We start from the raw sequence: 16020 nt of genomic DNA, 5'->3' as shown, positions 1-16020 counted from the left end.
GAAGCCTCCACCGAAAGGAAATTTACAGAGCAGACACTGAGGGCTTTGAGGGAAGATTAACCCCAAAACAACCATGCCTTCTCCTGCAGATAATGACTTTCCCGCTGGGAAGCAGTTCCTGGCTGCCTGAAGCAGGCCATTGTAGAGACTGAACAGGATAGCCAGGAGACGTGAGGACCATGCAACCTGAGCTCCCCATCACAAGCAGGGTACTACCTGGTCCCTAAAGCCGAATGCTGAGCATGCAGTGACACTCTCTCGCCAGGCAGAGACGGGGCTCGTCCAGGCCTGTGAAGTACACGGATGCTGCACAGGTAGATGATGCGGCTGCTCTGACATTCATGCCCCCCCGTCTCAATCCACACCCGGTCTCAGTGGGGTATCTCAGGGGGCCCCTGCTGCACTGCACCGTGTGGCTCTTGAGGACAGTGGGGCTTACATTCCCCAGCAGGCAGGCCCCTTCCAGTTGGACATTTGATTTCCACTTTATCAGGACTGAGATGGCCAGGACAGATCTACACGTATCCCCAGATTCCAGCATTACACCGACGGAACCTCACGGAACCCAAGTTCAGGGAGTCCCGCCGGCCCCTCAAGAGACCGAAGATGGAAACAGAAAAGCCAAGCCCAAGACTCCTCTTCTTCCCCCCTTCTGGCACACAGCCTTCCATTCTGCTCTCCTCTGCATGGGCTCTGTTCTACTCCTGTCTGCACACACTCTTCCAGCTTCCCCGCAAGTGGCTGGCCTTGCTCCCCAGACCAGTTACGGCTCTGATGACATCATACCCTCAGAATAACGTGGTCATTCCGAGTACTGTTCTGCAGCTTACTTTTTTCCTAATAAATGAATCTACTCCTGACAAACATTTGCTCCATTCTTAATGGCTATGCAGTATTCTATTATATGCCTATGCGAGGAGTTATTTAACTAGTCTCAGGTTGTTTTGGGTACGCGGCTATTTTCTGTTTGCTTTTTTAGCTCTTGAGGGTGTGCCAATGGCTATTACTGGAGTCTGTGTCTAGAAAATACTCAAATCACCCCTTTTCAAATACATCTTTTACTCTGTCTTAACCAAGGCCAAACAACTTTCTCCCCCTCTTTCCATGGTAATGCATCTCAGCTCCTCTCAAACTTAAGAGCCTCCGAGGATAAATAGCTTCCGGAGATGATGCTCACAGCTCCTGTTAATTAGGGAAGTGATATTTACTGGATCAGTGACCTTGGACATCCGTAAGGCATCACATTTTTCATGTATTACTCATTTGACTTTCTTTAGCGTTTAGCCAAAATGAGTAACACATGGAAAGCCGGGTAAAAGTCAAATCAGCTGTTACTTACTATTTTTTGAGAATCTTGTTCTGTTGAGTCTCACTCTGTCACCCAGGCTGGAGCGCAGTGGCACAATCTCAGCTCCCCACAACCCCCGCCTCCTGGGTTCAAGTGATCCTCTCACCTCAGCCTCCCGAGTAGCTGAGACTATAGGCACACGCCACCACATCTGGCTAATTTTTGTATTTTTAGTAGAGAAGGGTTTCACCAAGTTAGCCAGGCTGGTCTTGAACTCCTAACCTCAAGTGATCTGCCCTCCTCGGCCTCCCAAAGTGCTGGGATTACAGGTGTGAGCCACCGTGCCCGGCCTACTGTCACTTATTTTTATGTTGGTAAAAATGCCAGTGGTCAGAATATCTGGTATTTTAAAAAGTAAGCCTTCTGGGGATGGGGGTGAGGCTGAAATGGGTTGAGCCAGTAGTTCCTCTATTTTGGGAATTCCGAACTTCTGGTTATTTTGTCATTGAAACAGGTGGTCACAGTTCTCAAGACCACATCTCTGAAAACGACCGCCTACCATTTTCCCTACTATAATGTTGTATTTGGATGCTTCCCTCTTTGTGTCAAAGAATCAGAGAATCTTAGGGTTTTCAAAGTGACTCTGAAGGTCACCTGGTCCAAAGTGAACTCTTTAGCAAAGACAACGGTTATAAAGCCAATCTGCGAAAATCAACTGTATTTCCACATGTTAACAAGAAACAATTGGAATGAGAAATTACCCAAAAGCAAAATCATCTTTGGTCATCCAGGCACAGAACACAGGTAAGGGGCTCCAGGAGCCTGGGGAGCACTCTGAGGATGCAGGTGTGGGGCGTGGGAACAGAAGCAGGCCACACTGGGGGTCCCTGGGGAGGTCTGAAGGACCTGGTGGAGCAGGAAGGGCCTGGGAGGATCCCCTACTGCGGGGCTGTGGGAGGGGTCGGATACACTCCGGGGCGCCTTTCGGCTGAAGCCCCCGAGGACTCAGGCTGAGGCTGCCCTTCCAGGGCCCTTGGTGGGTGTCTTCCCTGCCCTGCTCTTCCTCTGATCCCTTCATACCTCCTGGGAGTGCATCTTCATAAACCACTTGCCCATACATTCTTGGCTTAGCATTAACCTCTGAGGAACCCGACTGAGGACAATCCTACTTGGAAAATATATATATAGAAATCATATACTAAATGTATATGCACAGACATGTGTGTAGACACACATTTGATTACATTGAATATAGTTTCATCACCGTATTGAGTGCATTATTTGGGACTTTTTTTTTCCCCCATTTATTTATTTTATTGCATTTTAGGTTTTGGGGTACATGTGAAGAACATGCAAGATTGTTGCATAGGTACACACGTGGCAGTGTGATTTGCTGCCTTCCTCCCCATCACCTACATCTGGCATCTCTCCCCTTGCTATCTCTCCCCAACTCCCCACCCCTCACCGTCCCTCCCCTATTTTCCCCCAACTGACCCCAGTGTGTAGTGCTCCCCTCCCTGTGTCCATGTGTTCTCATTGTTCAACACCCGCCTATGAGTGAGAACATGCGGTGTTTGATCTTCTGCTCTTCTGTCAGTTTGCTGAGAATGATGGTTTCCAGGTTCATCCATGTCCCTACAAAGGACACAAACTCATCGTTTTTGATGGCTGCATAATATTTCAAGGTGTATGTGTGCCACATTTTCCCTGTCCAGTCTACCATCGATGGGCATTTGGGTTGGTTCCAGGTCTTTGCTATTGGAAACAGTGCTGCAATGAACATTCGTGTGCACGTGTCCTTATAGTAGAACGATTTATAATCCTTTGGATATATACCCAGTAATGGGATTGCTGGGTCAAATGGAATTTCTATTTCTAGGTCCTTAAGGAATCGCCACACTGTCTTCCACAATGGTTGAACTAATTTACGCTCCCACCAACAGTGTAAAAGTGTTCCTATTTCTCCACATCCTCTCCAGCATCTGTTGTCTCCAGATTTTTTAATGATCGCCATTCTAACTGGCGTGAGATGGTATCTCAATGCAGTTTTGATTTGCATTTCTCTGATGACCAGTGATGATGAGCATTTTTCATATGTTTGTTGGCCTCAAGTCTGTCTTCTTTTGTAAAGTATCTGTTCATATCCTTTGCCCACTTTTGAATGGGCTCGCTTGTTTTTTTCTTGTAATGTTTGGGACTTTTCATATGTGATTGTAAGTTACGTTGATATAAAGTAAGTTGATAAAAAGTTAAGTTGCAAAAAGCATAATTTTAATACCAAAATGTTAAGATTCAAATTTTCTGAGAAAAGAGATCAGTAAGTTCTTCTTGCAAGAGACTGTCCATTTCAGTGATTTTCTTCTTTTTAACCAATATTATTTCAAATTTATTTATCATCTATTCTACTAAATAACTAAGAAAGACCATGAGGATTTATTGAGAGAGGTCATACAGTTTAATAATGAACAGCTTAGGTTCTAACACACATTAGACAGGCTTGTGTTCAAGACCCCATCATGTAATAGCTCTGTGGATTAGGTCCTCAAATTCCAGAACTTGTGTACTAAGCTTTCTTTTCTTTCTTTCTTTCTTTTTTTTTTTTTTTTGAGATAGAGTCTTGCTTTGTTGCCTAGGCTGGAGTGCAGTGGCACGATCACTGCATTCACTGCAACCTCTACCTCCCAGATTCAAGTGATTCTCCTGCCTCAGGGTCCTGAGAATCTGGAACTACAGGCGTGTACCACCACACTCAGTTATTTTTGTATTTTTAGTAGAGATGGGGTTTCATCACATTGGTCAGGCTGGTCTCTGACTCCTGACCTCAGGTGATCCGCTAGCCTCAGCATCCCAAAGTGCTGGGATTACAGGCATAAGCCACTGCGCCCAGCCAAAGCTTTCTGACTTAAGTTCTTAAACTCTAGAGTTTGAGTTTCCCTGTGTTTAGGAAGAGAACAGTAAAAGCACATTTCTTATAAGATTGCCATAGATACTGAGAACTCAGATACAACCTCAGCACAGTGCCTGATATGGGCAAAGGACTCAATAAACATCTGCTGCATTGCTGTTTTTAATTACCGTATAAAGTAGCCATCCAAAAAATATACCACAAATTCATGAAAATGAGTACACTTACTTGTAATGTAGTATCGAAGACGACAAGCTTTGAACTGGTTGGAACGATGTCATAACACTTGTGTGACCTCATGAATCGCATGTAAACACCACTTTCTGAGTCTTCTACTGCTAAAAGAGAAAAAGCCAAAACATCAGTAATAAGAAAGAACTCCCTCAATCGGATGAAGAGCATATACGTAAACCTATCACTAACTGACTTAATGGTAAAATCTGAACTGTTTTCCCAGTACGATCAAGGGCCAGGCAAGGATGCCCACTCTCACTAATTCTATGAGCACTGCACTGGTGGTCCCAGCCAGTGCAATAAGGCAGGAAAAAAAAAATAAAAGGCATAGGTGTTAAAAAAGCAAAACTGTCTTCATTTGCATACTTATGATTTTCTGCATAGGAAATACCAAAAAATCTAGAAAAAGTTCCTAGACCTAGAAAGAATGAGTTCAGCAGGGTTACAGAATTCAATACAGGGTTAATAAAACAAAGACAAAGCTAACCGGACGGGGAAAAGCTGGAAGCTTTCCCTTCAAGATCTGGAACAAGGCTGGGTGCGGCGGCTCACACCTGGAATCCCAGAGCTTTGGGAGGCTGTGCGGGAAGGCTCACTTGAGCCCGGGAGTTTGAGAACAGCCCAGGTGGCATAGCAAGACCCAGCTTCTACAAAAATAATAAAACAAAATAAAAAGAAAGGGAAAAAAAGACCTGGAACAAGACAGGAATGCCTGCTCTTGCCATTCTGTTCAACACAGTACTGGAAGTCCTTCTCAGAGCAGTGAGGCAAGAGAAAGAAAATGCATCCAAATATGGAAACAAAGAAGTTGAAGTGTCCCTGTTTGCAGTGACATAATCTTATGTATAGAAAACCCTAATGACTCCATCAAAAAAATGTCAAAACTAACAAATTCAGTAAAGTTACAAGATACAAACTCAACATAAAAAATCAGCTGCATTTCTATATACTAACAGACAACTATTTAAAATAGAAATTAGAAAAACCAATCTCATTTACAATAGCTACAAAGAACAAAATATTTGGGAGTTAATTTAACCCAGGAGGTGAAAGATCTCTACAACGAAAACGATAAACACTGAAGAAAGAACTGAAGCAGGCTGGGCATGGTGGCTTGCACCTGTAATCCTAGCACTTTGAGGGGCCTAGGTGGGCAGACCATCTGAGGTCAGGAGTTTGAGACCAGCCTGGCCAACATGGAGAAACTCTACCTCTACCAAAACCACAAAAATTAGCTGAACGTGGTGGTGCAGGCCTGTAATCCCAGCTTCTCAGGGGCCTGAGGCACGAAAATTGATTGAACCTGGGAGGTGGAGGTTGTAGTGAGCTGAGATCACATGATTGCACTCCAGCTTGGGCTACAAAGCGAGACTGCCTTAAACAAAAAAAAAAAAAAAAGAAAGAAAGAAATAATTGAAGAAGATATGAATAAATGGGAAGATATCTTGTGTTCATGGATTGGAAGAATATTGTTAAAATGACCATACTACCCACTGTGACCTACAGATTCAATGAAATGCCTATCAAAATACCAGTTCTTCACAGGACAAGAAAAAAATCCTAACATTTGAATAGAACCACAAAAGGCCCCAAATAGCTTTTGAGCAAAAATAACAAAGCTGAAGATAGCATACTACCCGACTTCAAAATATACTACAAAGCTATAATAACCAAAACAGCATGATGCTGGCATAAAAACAGACACACATACAAAGAGAATGGAATAGAAAGCCCAGAGACAAATTCACACATTTACAGCCAAATGATTTTTTGACAAACGTGCCAAGAACACACACTGGGCAAAGGACAGTCTCCTCCATAAATGGTGCTGGGAAAACTAGATCTCCACATGCAGAAAAATGAAGCTGGACTCCTGTCTCTCACCAGATAAAAAAATCAACTGAAAATAGATTGAAGACTTAAAATCTAAGACCCAAACTGAAACTACTAAAAGAAAATAAGAAATGTTTCATGACTTTGGTCTGAGCAAATATTTCATGGATAAAACCTCAAAAGCACATGGAACAAAAGCAAAAATGGACAAATGGGATTCTATCAAACTAACAAGCTTCTGTCCTGCAAAGAAAATAATCAACAGAATGAAGACACAACCTATAGAATGAGAGAAAATACTTGTAATCTATAAATCTGATAAAGGGTTAATATCTAAAATAGATAAGGAACTCAAACAACTCAATAGGAGGAAAGAAAACCCAAATAATCTGATTAAAAAATGGGTAAAATAACTGAATATACATTTCTCAAAGAAGACATAAAAATGGCCAACAGGTATATAAAATAATGTTTACCATCACTAGTTATTAGATAAATGCAAATCAAAACCACAATGAGGTATCACCTCACTCCAGTCAGAATGGCTATTATCAAAAACAAAAACAAAAGAAGAGTGTTGCTGAGGACGTGGAGGAAAAGGGAGCCTCCCTCCCCTTTTTTGAACTATTGGTGGGAATGAAATATAAATTAGTATAGCCATTATAGAAAACAGCACAGAGGTTCCTCAGAAAAGTAAAAATAGAATTACCCTACAATTCAGCAATCCCACTTCTGGATATATACCCAAAGGAAATGAAATCCGAGTGTTAATGACACATCTGCACTGCCATGTTGAGTGTGGCACTATTCACAATATTCACAATGGCCAAGACATGGAATCCACCTAAGTGTCATCAAAGATGAATGGATATAGAAACATGTACCTATACACAATGGAGTACTATTCAACTGTAAAAAAGAACGAAATCCTGACATCTATGACAACAGGGTGAATCTAGAGGACATTGTGTTCCATGAAATAAGCCAGGCATGGAAAGACAAATACCATCTTATTCACCTGTGGAATCTAAACAAGTTGCTCTCACAAGAGTAGAAAGTAGAATAGTGGTTACCAGAGGCTGGGGAGGGAACAGGGTGGGGGCATGAGGAGAGGCTGGTCAGTTACAGTCAGACAGGAGGAATGAGTTCTGGTTTCTATTGCAGTGGGGTGACTATGGTTAACAATAACATATTGTATATTTCGAAAGAGCTAGAAGGGAGAATTTTGAATGTTCCTGCCACAAAAAATGTTACGTGTGTTAGGTGACAGATATGCTAATTGTCCTGATTTTATCAGCACACAACATATACATGTATTGAAACACTGAACTGTATCCCATAAAGATGTACAATTATGTGTCAACCAAAAATAAAACTTAAAAAAATAAAAAAAGGAAGAAGTACAATAAAGCAAATGCAAATAGGAAAAACAAAAAGAGGCTACTATATTCATTTCTACTAGTTCACTGTTAGCAGAGAGAAATTAAAAAAAATTTTAAAGGCACCATTTACATAAATGCCATATGGAAATACGGACCTACACAGGGAACAGAGAACAGCAAAAGTGGTAACGACGCGGACAAATATATAAATGCCTTCAAAAAGTATTTAAATCTCTCTCAAAGCTAATTGCCTGCCTATCTATCTATCTATCTATCTGTCTATCTATCTATCTATCTTTCTATCTGGAGATGCAGTTTAGCTCTTGTTGCCCAGGCTGGAGTGCAGTGGCTCAATCTCGGCTCACTGCAACCTCTGCCTCCAAGGTTCAAGTGATTCTCTTGCCTCAGCCTCCCAAGTAGCTGGGATTACAGGTGCCCACCATGACGCCTGGCTAATTTTTGTAGTTTTAGTAGAGACAGGGTTTCACCATGTTGGCCAGACGGGTCTTGAACTCCTGATCTCAGGTGATCCACCTCCTCACCACGGCCTCCCAAAGTGCTGGGATTACAGCGGTGAGCCACCACACCAGGCCCTAATTGACAATTTAAACACAAATAATGAGAATGTCTTGTGGCATTGATAGCACACTGATAAGGAAAAGGCAACACCGTCCAAACAATCATGCGGAAATCTGGGAGTCAGCCTTGACACTGTCCTCCTGTCACCCTTACCAATTTATCGTGATGCCTTGTTGATTTTGCTCACCAGATCTCTCAAATCCACCCATTTCTCTGCCTCCATGGCCACCCCCCTAGATATCCCAGCTTTCCCACCAATCCTTCTGCCCCCCGTGTCTTCCACAGCTGTCCACGCTGCATCCAGGAAGATTTTTCTAGATGCAAATCTAATCTAATCCAGCTGCTTTAGAATAAAGGCAAAACCCTTGAAGTTACCTACAACAGCGGTCCCTAGGGCTGGTTTCGTGGAAGGCAATTTTTCCATGAACTGCACGTGGGAGGGGATGGCTTCAGGATGAAACTGCTCCACCTCAGATCATCAGGCATTAGATTCTCATCAGGAGCACACAACCTAGATTCCTCACAGGCACAGTTCACAATAGGGTTTGGGCTCCCGTGAGACACTAAAACCACCCCTGATCTGACAGGATGCACAGCTCAGGCCATAACGCTCCCTCACCTGCTCCTCACCTCCTGCTGTGCAGCCCAGCTCGTAACAGACCAGGGGCCAGTACTGGTTCATGGTCCAGGAATTGGGGAACCCTGACTTACAAGACCCGGGAGGCCTGGCCCTTGCCTACCTCCCAGCCTTTTGTATTAAACACTCCTGCTTTATATATTTTCTCCAACCACCTATTTTCTTCCAGACCTCCATCAGTGTTCTGCCATCTCTTCCACGGGGCCTTACATTACTTGCTGAAAACAGATGCTCAGTGCCACAAAGAAAAATTAGCACTGAGACAAATGATCTCTCAGCAAGGCAATTTTTACTTCCTGCAGGAAGGGTACCCTTGCTAGCCATCTTGCCATAAGAGTACGATGAACAAAGGAAAAGCAGACATGTTTATTCCTTATGCATTTGGGGTTGTTCTTACTGCCGTGTCTGATCTCTGTTGGTTGGAGCCAGACCTCACAATCTAAACTAAAACCCGATTGGCTAACAACTTAAAACTTTTTTTAAACAGGTAAAGCAATGGAGAACAAAAAGAAAGTCCAAATAAGGAAGGGGCATAGGCTGCAAGCTGGGACATGCCTGTGAGCACACCCAGCACAGACATCTTGGTTAAAGTACAAGGACACAGAATGTACTATGTGTCTGTGAGCAGGTCTAACAGCTACACAGAACAGGGCTTAACAAAGAGTTATTAGCAAAAGGCAAGAAGGGAAACTTTGAAGAGGAACTTTTTTACTTCCCACACTACTGCTTCCTCTGCCTGAAATACTTTCTCCATTTCTTTGTGGCCCAGTTAACTCCTCCTTTGTTAGACCTCAGCTCAAGGGTATGACTGGTGAGTCATGGAACCTGAATTTGAACTTGAAGCCTCTGGATTCCACTGTGTTCTTAGCCAGGCTGATCCCCCTCCTGCCCTTGGCCTGCCATGACCACTTTCCTTGTTCTGTTAAAATCCTTCCCTATCTTCATGGGTCAGTTCAAATTACACCATATGCAAGAGACATCCTTGATAGCTCCATTCAGCCCACACCAATTTGTGCATTTTAGGAAGACCTGAACTACTTGGGAGATATCTGAGAAGAAAAAAATTTAGTGTATAAGCTAATTGGCAAAACAAGTGTTAAGTGATATTAACCAAGCTCCTTGGCTGTGGAAAGGAGCCCCACGATTCCGAATATTTCCTCCTGTGGACATCCATGCAGCTGGTTTGCCAATTTCATGCCAAACTATGGGAACACTCCCAAGTCTGTTTTCATTCTGACCTCTCTTTGGGATATTAAAATTCATAATGCAGAATTTTGTCACTGCAATTGCCTCTTGGACATTTCCCTCTCAAGTGTCTCCCTCCTGATGTGGAATAAAGTCCAGACCCCTCCATGTCTCATTCATGACTCTCCACGTCTGGCTTCTCTGCAGCCTTATTTCCCACCTCCTGATTTCATATCTGGGCAAATGGGCTCCCTATCAGTTTCCTGTAGCCTTCAACCTCTCCTCCTCAACTTTTTCTTGTTCAATTTCAACCCAACCTCAACTGACATCTTTTCCCACAGAAGTAGGAAACATCTGAGAGCTCATTATGGACCAGGTACCGCAATAAATCACTCACTTAACTGATATAACAACCTTGAGGAATATGCCTTCATTTTTTCATTTTACCTTTGATGAAACTGAGGCTAGGAGAAGCCGCGTCACTTGCCCCAAATCAGATGGTGAGGAAGTGACCCAAGTGGGATTTGAAGCTCTGTCCCAGGCTCCAGTAGCTCTTTATTAAACTCACTTCCCTGACTCACCTGTGCACTCATCTGAGCGCACCTGGGGAGTACCCAGTGTCCTGGGCCCTGTCCTAGGGCTACTCACAGGGGACACAATGGCTGGTTCTCCACCCTTAAAGCTTATGCACTAGCCCAGGGTAAGCACTGGATCACCTGAGATCACACAGGTAGGTCACCAACCCTGACACGGAAAGGGTCAGGAAATCTAAAATGACTTCTTCCCTAGAATGACGGCGGCACTTCACTTCTGTCTCATCAGTTATCACCTTTTATCGTGTTAACAGTGACTGTATATTTCTTATATGTTTCCCTTCCTGGAGGATAATTTCTTTGGATGATCAGTATCTTACTCAAGTAATCCATCAATTTTTTCAGTCTATAAGTATTTATTGCATATTGTCTTGGTGTGCGTTCCTCCCAAAGCTGATCCTGAGACCAGGGAAAGTTAGGGAAGGAAAAATTCAAAAGAAAAGATGCTTCGTGAGCCTGGAGTGAAGCTGTGAGGGAGGCTGCTCTGAGGCTGTACAGACCTCAGAACTGTCGTGTGGGAGGCCCATTCCTGCCCTGCTTGGGTTCAAGGTAACTCCTGAGACACTACCCCTGGCATTTCTACCCACAAGCACAGGTGCCAAAGCATGTCCTTGGGCAGAGATGCTGAAATATGAAAACTTGGGTGAGACAGGAGGGTTCTGGTGAGGCACCTGCAGCTTCCGCTGTGCAAGAGGCGGGATGCCACAGGGAAGACACGACCCACAACCCTTCTCCTCACAGACACTGCAGACCAGTGGAGGAGACACTGACTGTCATCACACTGCCACCAGCACTGCCGAGGACAGGCTCAGTGTTCAGGAATGAAGACACCGGCTGTCAGGGAGGGAACGATGGATGGGTGAAGTTTAAGTTGGTGTGTTCCCATGTTTCTCAAAACACCGACAGGCTAGACAGTGAGGGTCCTGCTCAAGAAAGGCCTGAGACAGCAAGCTTCCATCAGAGCAGTGCAGAGAGCTCTGGTCCGTGTCCACCATCACCACTAAGGACGATGCTGTTCACGCAGCCGCATGTGCAGTCTCCTCATGCCTGCTGAGTGTGGGATCTGTGTGATACAAAAGCCAAAGATCAGGGCAGTCAAGCAGACAGCTAACCAGTATTTAAGTTACGAATTGCCTGCCAAATCTATCACACTAAAACTCCAGAGGAAGAAATCAAGAGGGAAGCTAAGTATAGTAAAATGTAACAATCCATCTCCCAGAAAGGAAACTTCAGATAATATTTTGCTCATTAATTAAACCAAGACTTTTCATAAAAGAGGCACACATGTTATAGACATATTATAGGTGTTAATATTACTATATGAATATGTGAAATAAAAATTGGGAAAATAATATGGGGCAGGAATGTTCAAACTTACAGAATTTTTGAAAATCTGTAAGTTTTGTATTAGACTATATTTTTAGTATACCATTTTAATGTGCTGATTTTTAATTATTTCAATGAACCTTGTATTTTGAATAAACATATATTTCAGATTTACAAAAAAGTTGCAAAGCTAGAAGAGTTCCTATATACTCCATACCAGGCTCCCCCAGGTGTATCATCTTATGTTACAGATACGGCTTGGCTTTGTGTCCTCACCAAATCTCTATCTTCAATTGTAGTTCCCATAATCCCCACATGTCAAAGGCGGGACCTGCTGAAAGGTGATTGGATCATGGGGGCACTTTCCTCCATGCTGTTCTTGTGATAGTGAGCCTTCACCAGATTTGAGGGTTTTACAAGGCAGTTTTCCCTGCCCTTGCTCTCTCTGTTGCCTGCCACCATGTAAGACATACCACTTCCCCTTCCACCATGATTGTAAGTTTCCTGAAGGCCCCCTCCCCAAGCCATAAAGAACTGTGAGTCAATTAAACCTCTTTCCTTTATAAATTACCCAGTCTCAGGTAGTCTCTATAAAGCAGTGTGAGAACAAACTAATTTCTCAGTCTTGGGGTTATACAGTTTCACTCTCATCATCACACGGAGGCACGCACCCCGTCCCCACCATCACACGGAGGCATGCGCCCCGTCCTCATCATCACACGGAGGCATGCGCCCCGTCCCCACCATCACACGGAGGCACGCACCCCGTCCTCATCATCATATGCAGGGCACAGGCCTTCTCATGCCATGCTATCTAGGGTATCTATAATCAACATGACTCATCACCTTGATCAGCTGAGTGAGGTCATATTCGTCAGGTTTCTCCAAGCAGAGGTACTCTTCCCTTCTCTTTATGTGCTGTAATCGTTTTAAGAAGGTCACTATGAGCCCTCACTTAATGGCCAGGAGTTATGTGCTCTACCTCCTTGTTTAAAATAATTATGTACATGAGAGTTGTTGATTCATTTATCTGATCATTTATTTATATCAGTGTAGACTCATGGATATTTATTTCAAACTCTGAGTTATAATCCAATCCTAGGTTAGGAGTGGTCAGAGGCTGTGCCCCAGCCAGTCAGGAACCCACCCATGCCTGAGGCAGGAGAACTGCTTCAACCCAGGATGTGGAGGTTGTAGTGAGCTGGGATCGTGGCACTACACTCCAGCCTGGGGGACAGGGCAGGACTCTGTCATACAGATGAGGTCTCACCATGTTGCCCAGGATGGTCTCGGACTCCCAGGCTCAAGTGATCCACCTGCCTTGGCTTCCCAAACTGCTGGGATTATAGGCCCGAGCCACCTACAAATTATAATAAAATTTCTGTTGATTGGGAATAAGGACAGATTATTACTGATGTAATAAAACAACATCGATCACAACAAAAGTAGAAGCTTTTGAAGCTAGGAAAAGAAAGTAAAATATAAAATATTCCTTTTTAATGTCACTTTTCTACTTTTAGTATAAACTATGATTATAGGTGGCACCATCTGTGTTAGTTACATTATGGTGAAGTCTCACATTGTACTTGGAGGAAGAAATAAATTGAAATTGAGAGAAAATGAGTGTAATTTGGAGTTATACAACAACAACAAAACCTACCCAAATTATTCAACAACTGGCTGTTTAAAATACATTATCAAAATTCCTTGGCCCGGCACAGTGGCTCATACCTGTAATCCCAGCACTTAGGGAAGCCGAGCTGGGTGGATCACCTGAGGTCAGCAATTCAAGACCAGCCTGGCCAACATGGTGAAGCCCCATCTCTATTAAAAATACAAAAATTAGCCGGGCATGGTGGCATGTGCCTGTAATCCAGCTACCCAGGAAGCTGAGGCAGGAGAATTGCTGGAATCCCGGGAGGTGGAGGCTGCAGTGAGCCAAGATCCTATGACTGCACTGCAGTCTGGGCAACAGGGAAAGATTCCATCTCAAAAAATTAATAAAAATAAAATAAAATAAAATATATTATTCAAATTCCTGAGAGGGCAAGAAGTTCCAACTCCATATTCAAAAGCTAACTGGGGTTAAGATATAAACGCAATGCTCCCTTCTTGCTTTTGATATTCTCAGTGACACAGGATAGAAGCATAATTACAGAGCATCACACCGGCACTTGAGGTGCCGCTCTACAAAAGGAGGAATCTGTTTGCGGACTGATGTTAGATCTTACTACTCTTTACGTAGATCCCAATCCAACGTTATTATGCAAGGGAGTTGCTAAAGAATAGTATGATTAAGTAGCAAGTTTATATTAAAGTGTTTAATTCATAAAGGTTAACAACAAACTTTTACAAATGCAACATCTAAGTTTAAATGCAAACAATTACACATGCTAAATTAAATATTTGGAAGTATTTATCCTATTAAAAACAAATCTGATTACATGATACACTTCCTCAGTACCTTTGTCTGTCTCACTCTGCTATCCAGGCTGGAGTGCAGTGGTGTGATCATGGCTCACTGCAGCCTTGAACTCCCCGCCTCAAGCGACCCTAGTAGCCGGGACTACAGATGCATGCCATTACATCTGGCTTTGTCTTTTTCTTTTTTTTTTCTGAGATGGAGTATGGCTCTGTTACCAGGCTGGAGTGCAGTGGCATGATCTCAGCTCACTGCAACCTCCACCTCCCGGGTTCAAGCGATTCTCCTGCCTCAGCCTCCTGAGTAGCTGGGACTACAGGTGTGTGCCACCACGCCCAGCGAATTTTTGGATTTTTAGCAGAGACAGGGTTTCATCATGTTGGCCAGGCTGGTCTTGTAATTTTGGCCTCAAGCCTCAGCGTTCCAAAGCATTGTGGTTATAAGCATGAGTCACTGTGCCTGGCTGCTCGAGAACTTTTGACATGTCCTCCCTACCTACACGATACACCCAGTATCATTCAAGGTTCTAGAAATTGAACTCTCACCTACCTTTCCAGCCTTATCTCCTATCACACCCCCTAGGAATGTCATACTCTAGGATCATTTCGATATATCCCTTTCAAAGGAAGGGTCTGAACTTTGGGAAGTCCAATTTTGAGAATGCGTTCCTCATGCTTCTGTTCTGTGCGTCTGCACACACTATTCTTTTCCACAACAGCGCTTTCCCTGTTCTCTGTGGTGTTCTGACATCCTGCCTGCCTTTCTGCTGTGGGCTGAACAGTGGCCCCCACAAAAAGGCATGTCCACTGGAAACATGGGAATGAGGCCTTATTTGCAATAAAGGTCTCTGCAGATGTAACTAAGGAGAGGATCTGGAGATGAGGTTATCCTGGATTAGGGTGATCCCTAAATCCAATGACAAGTGTCCTTCTGACAGAGAGAGAGAGAGAGAGAGAGAGGATGCAGAGGGGCACGGAGGGGAGGGTCGCGTTAAGACAGGTGGAGGCTGGGTCAACCCAGCGGCAAGCCAAGGATGCCAGAGACTGGCGGCAACAGCAGGAGCCGAGGGCAGCGGGGCGGACTCTCCCTCAGCCTCCAGAGGGAACCATCCTGCTGATGACTTACTCCAGACTTCTGACCTCCAGCACTATAAGGAAATAAACTCCTGTTGTCTAAGCCACCAAGTTGTGGCAGCCTGGGAACCTTCAAAGTTCAGTTCAAAGGCTACTTCCTCCCATAAAACCTTCCCTTGGAGCCCCTCAGGTTGGAATTAACTGCTCCAGTTTTGACATGCCTGTTAGCGCTTTGTGAGTCACATACACCTTCTATTGAAGTTACAGGTCTGTTCTTCCCTTAGACGGGAGCTCCTGGGGGCAGTAGACGTCCCTTGCTCTTCTCTACAATCCCTGGCCTCTGGAAGGTTCCTTGTAGATTTCAGGCATGAGTTAATGCCTGCTACCTTGCATGTCACTGAGAGATGCACAGATCAAATTCGAGAGGGGCAAGCACGGATGTGAGATGGCTCTATTAGGTTTCTGTCCTCAAAGAGAATATGTCAGCAAATGAAGCATGCAGGTTTAAAAGAATACTGGTGAATCTAGATTTAATAACCAGTAAAAAAAACCCCAACTCTTTA

At 43.9% G+C, this 16020-nt stretch overlaps 1 protein-coding gene across 10 annotated transcripts in view; it reads right to left on the bottom strand.

Moving 5' to 3' along the window:
* Window positions 1-16020, bottom strand: part of PRKAG2 (protein kinase AMP-activated non-catalytic subunit gamma 2) — a 324559-nt gene that overhangs the window by 41771 nt on the left and 266768 nt on the right. For 8 of the 10 annotated variants that reach the window (XM_032244967.1, XM_032244964.1, XM_032244973.1 and 5 more), the window contains one exon: window positions 4422-4531. In XM_032244967.1, the coding sequence (XP_032100858.1) occupies window positions 4422-4531 (110 nt within the window). The remainder of the gene's footprint in view (window positions 1-4421; window positions 4532-16020) is intronic. The other 2 variants (XM_032244965.1, XM_032244969.1) reach the window with 1 other exon arrangement.

This window comes from Sapajus apella, unplaced genomic scaffold (assembly GCF_009761245.1).
Source record: "Sapajus apella isolate SASKATOON/1434 unplaced genomic scaffold, GSC_monkey_1.0 scaffold56, whole genome shotgun sequence".
NCBI lineage: Eukaryota > Metazoa > Chordata > Mammalia > Primates > Cebidae > Sapajus > Sapajus apella.
Note: the sequence above shows the minus strand (reverse complement) of the source record. Positions and strands in the feature narration are given on the sequence as shown.